This window comes from Plasmodium reichenowi, chromosome 6 (genome assembly GCF_001601855.1).
Source record: "Plasmodium reichenowi strain SY57 chromosome 6, whole genome shotgun sequence".
NCBI lineage: Eukaryota > Apicomplexa > Aconoidasida > Haemosporida > Plasmodiidae > Plasmodium > Plasmodium reichenowi.
The window spans coordinates 559,144-562,916 of record NC_033651.1 but is presented as its reverse complement, the minus strand read 5'-3'; the positions used below and the strand labels follow the sequence as shown (position 1 = coordinate 562,916).

The following is a 3,773-nucleotide window of genomic DNA, read 5'->3' as shown; positions in this document are numbered from 1 at the left end:
AGTAGCATTTATTAATATATTTACATTGTAATATTTTTATTTTGTTTTATTTTATTTTTTTAGATCACTGTTATTATTAATACAAATAAAAAAAAAGGAAAGATACGTAGGGTGTACAAGGTATTTAAAAGAAAGAAAATAATTAAGTACATATGGAAATATATATATATATATATATATATATATATATATATATATAATATTGTATATATAAATATATGTATAATATGTAAATATATATATATTTTTTTTTTTATTTTTCAGCGTTTCGATTATATACCATTGTATTTTATTCCACTTAATTCGATGCCTCCATCCTATTTTTTGGCTGTAGCATTAATAAAATAAAAATAAAAAAATAATTTTGGTTTCATATATGTTATTTGTTCTATCTTTTGAATATATAAATTTTTTTCTTTTTTTTTCTTATTGGTTATTATATAAAATATTAAGTCTTTACTTAATTTTTGTTGTAAAGTAGTTTTTCAAAAAAAATACAGTAATATTATAATATATATATATAATAATATATATATATTTAATATTTTTTGAGTTTTTTTTTTATTTTTTATTATATTTAAATTTTATTTTTTTTCCATATATATAGTTTATATAATTAAATTTATATATTTTATATCTTTTAAAAAAAAAAAAAAACTCAAAATCTTTATTCATTAATAAAAATAAGGATAAAAAAAATGGAAACTAACCTTTTAAATAAACTAAGCACACAAAAAAAAAAAAAATAATAAAATAAAATAAAAAATATATATATATATATATATAATATATGTTATATATATTTATATATTTATATATTTATATATTTTTTTGTGGATTTGTTTTATAAAATGACAATGTGGGGAAGTCAATGGGTGTATGATAAATATTTCATATAAGAATGAAAAAAAAAAGATATATTTCCTATTTTTATAAATTAATTTTTTTCTTTTTTTTCTTTTTTTTTTTTTTCTTTTTTTTTTTTTTTTCTTTTTAAGATACACGTGTATAAAATAATGAGCAACATGAATATACTTGCGTATATTTTGATATGTCCCTTTAACTTAATATATATATTTGACCTTCCTTCATATATACCTGAGTTAAATAAAAAGCTTGAGAAGGACGAGGTGTTTATATATGGAAAAGATATAAGAAAGAATGAATCTGTATATTCTTTACATTATGAGAAATATTTATATGAACTGTCCAGAAGATATTATGACATAATATTAAAATATAATAAAAAGCTCGGGGTGAACCAAGAAAAAGAGTATAATTTAATTATGAGTAGAGCGATAGATGAAAAGAAAAAAAAAAATACTACACAAGGGGAATATAATAATGATGATGATAATAATAATGATGATGATAATAATAATGATGATGATAATAATAATGATGATAATAATAATAATGATGATAATAATAATAATAATTATTATTATAATTATAATTATGATAGTAATTGGAAATTATACCAAATATATGAAAAGGAAGAACCCAGATCATACGAATTAATACGTGTTGAGATTTACAAAAAAGAAATTTTTTTAATTTATAAAAATGAAAAAACCAAATCATCAATAAAATTTATAATAAAGAAAAGAAAAGATATAAAAAATTATTTGTCTTTATGTTATAAAAATTGTATAAATAAATTAGATAAAAATGATTATAATATTTTAAAAAGTACAATAAATAATAGTAAAGAAAATATAATTAATATTGCTTATATATATATGTATATAATATTTTTCTTTTTATGTATTTATGTAGAAAAAAATTTATTTTTATACTTTCCTATATTATTACAAAAGTATGAAATATTAACAACATTATTTATTTTATTTATTCCTTTAATTCTTTTTGTTTTTTTTTATTTTTATTTTACTATAATCAAGCTCATAAGTGCTTCTCTAGTTTTCTATATAACATTTCAATTAACTTATTATACTCAAGGTATGTCTATATATATGGAACATAACATATTGAAACATACCCAAAAAGAAGAAGAGACGTATGATAAAAAAAAGGACATAATAAATTCTGTTCAAGGTAATATGGAAAATGATTTATGGTACAGCTCCAAAAAAAATGTAGATACAAAAATGTATTCATCTTCAAATAAACGAGAAGAATATATTATACACAATACATTAAAACATTTTAGATTAATGAATATATGTATGACATATATATGTATCTTTGCTGTTGATTTTTATTTCTTTCCAAATCATTTTTGTAAATCCTATTATTATGGAAATACGTTAATGGATATAGGGATAGGTGCTTCTATAAGCTCTAGTGCTTATTCTCAAGAAATAAAAAAGTTTACTTATATAAAAGAGAAGAAAAGAATAATGGAATTTAAACATTTAGTTTTATTTATTTTAGGAATATCCAGATTTATCGGAATATATCTTTTTAATTATAATTATAATATAAGCGAATATGGAATACACTGGAATTTCTTTTTAACATTATGTATTACATTTCTTACATCTAATATATGTTTTATTTTATTAAAAAGGATACGTTATATTTTTCTTTTTAGTATATTCTCTATAACTCTTTATGAAATAGCCATATACTATTTTGACTTACATAATTATATATTATTAAAAAATAATAGATTAAATTTCTTTTCATCAAACAAAGAAGGATTATTTAATATTATAGGTTCTGTTAATTTGTATTTATTTTCTTTCTCATTATTTAAATATTTAACAAAACAAAAAACATATATAACAACTTCCAACATTCCAAATAATATAAAGGATATGAATAACTATATCTATTCAAAGAACAATAAACACACGGATATCAATATAAATAATAGGAATCATAAAATTGTAATTCGGAATAATCATATAAATAAATATGAACAAGATAACACAAATAAGTTTATTAATAAACAAATAAATGATAATAAGAATAAACTTGGAGAAGAAGAAAAATTAAAAAAATTAAAAAAATTAAAAAAATTAAAAAAAAAAAAAAAAAATTTTAAAAAAAAAATTATATATTGTTTGTTATACCTTCAATATATAATAAATATATATAAAGAAGAATATGATACTATTTATTATAATATAAAATTAATTATATCATCTTTTATTTTTTATTTATTACATATAATTCTTAATTTATATAAAAATTATAGTGTGCGTATATTATGTAATGCAAATTATATATTTTTAATAACATCATTGAGTTTGTTTTCTTGTGCCTTGAGTTTTTCCTTAGAAGATATATTATTAAGATATAAAAAAAATAAAATAAATATTGATATAACAATATTGGATAAGATAAATAAAAATGCATTGATAGTTTTCCTTTTCTCGAATATACTTGTGGGCATCTTCAATATTCTATTTCAAACGTTATTATTACCTCTTATATTTGTAATACCTATATTGGTATTTTATTCTTTCTTAATTCTGGTCTTTACAAAATGCTTACCACCTTCCATACTCCGTTTAAAAAAAAAAACATATCATGAGGAAAAGCAAAAAAAAGAATGATCATCATAGAGTGCAGTACACAAATATGCCCACATATATATATAATATAATATAATATAATATATTATAATATATTATATTATAATATATTATATAGTTAATTATTTGTACATGTAAAGGCATAATTAATTTTGTCTTCCTCACGTTTTCCCTTTAAAAATATTATATATATATATATATATATATAATTACACATTTATTAAATATATATATATATATATATATATATATATTTTTTTTTTTTTT

The 3,773-nt window shown here is 17.4% G+C and overlaps 3 protein-coding genes across 3 annotated transcripts in view; 2 read left to right on the top strand and 1 right to left on the bottom strand.

Moving 5' to 3' along the window:
* The window catches only part of PRSY57_0614100 (ribonuclease, putative), a gene marked incomplete at both ends in the record, with an annotated part of 9,044 nt that extends 8,696 nt beyond the window's left edge, over nt 1–348 (top strand). Inside the window, 2 exons of the mRNA XM_020114609.1 lie at nt 64–120; nt 265–348. Coding sequence (XP_019970679.1) covers nt 64–120; nt 265–348 — 141 coding nt within the window. Of the gene's footprint in view, nt 121–264 lie in introns of the transcript that reaches the window.
* Nucleotides 349–1,016: 668 nt separating this feature from the next.
* On the top strand, nt 1,017–3,527 carry PRSY57_0614000 (GPI-anchored wall transfer protein 1, putative; the record flags this gene model as incomplete). Its single annotated transcript, XM_012906516.2, has 1 exon — nt 1,017–3,527. One exon carries the CDS (start codon nt 1,017–1,019, stop codon nt 3,525–3,527), a length of 2,511 nt encoding a protein of 836 aa, XP_012761970.2.
* Nucleotides 3,528–3,624: 97 nt separating this feature from the next.
* PRSY57_0613900 (hypothetical protein) overlaps nt 3,625–3,773 on the bottom strand; it is a gene marked incomplete at both ends in the record, with an annotated part of 2,572 nt that continues 2,423 nt past the window's right edge. Inside the window, one exon of the mRNA XM_020114607.1 lies at nt 3,625–3,678. Within this exon, the coding sequence (XP_019970678.1) occupies nt 3,625–3,678 (54 nt within the window). The remainder of the gene's footprint in view (nt 3,679–3,773) is intronic.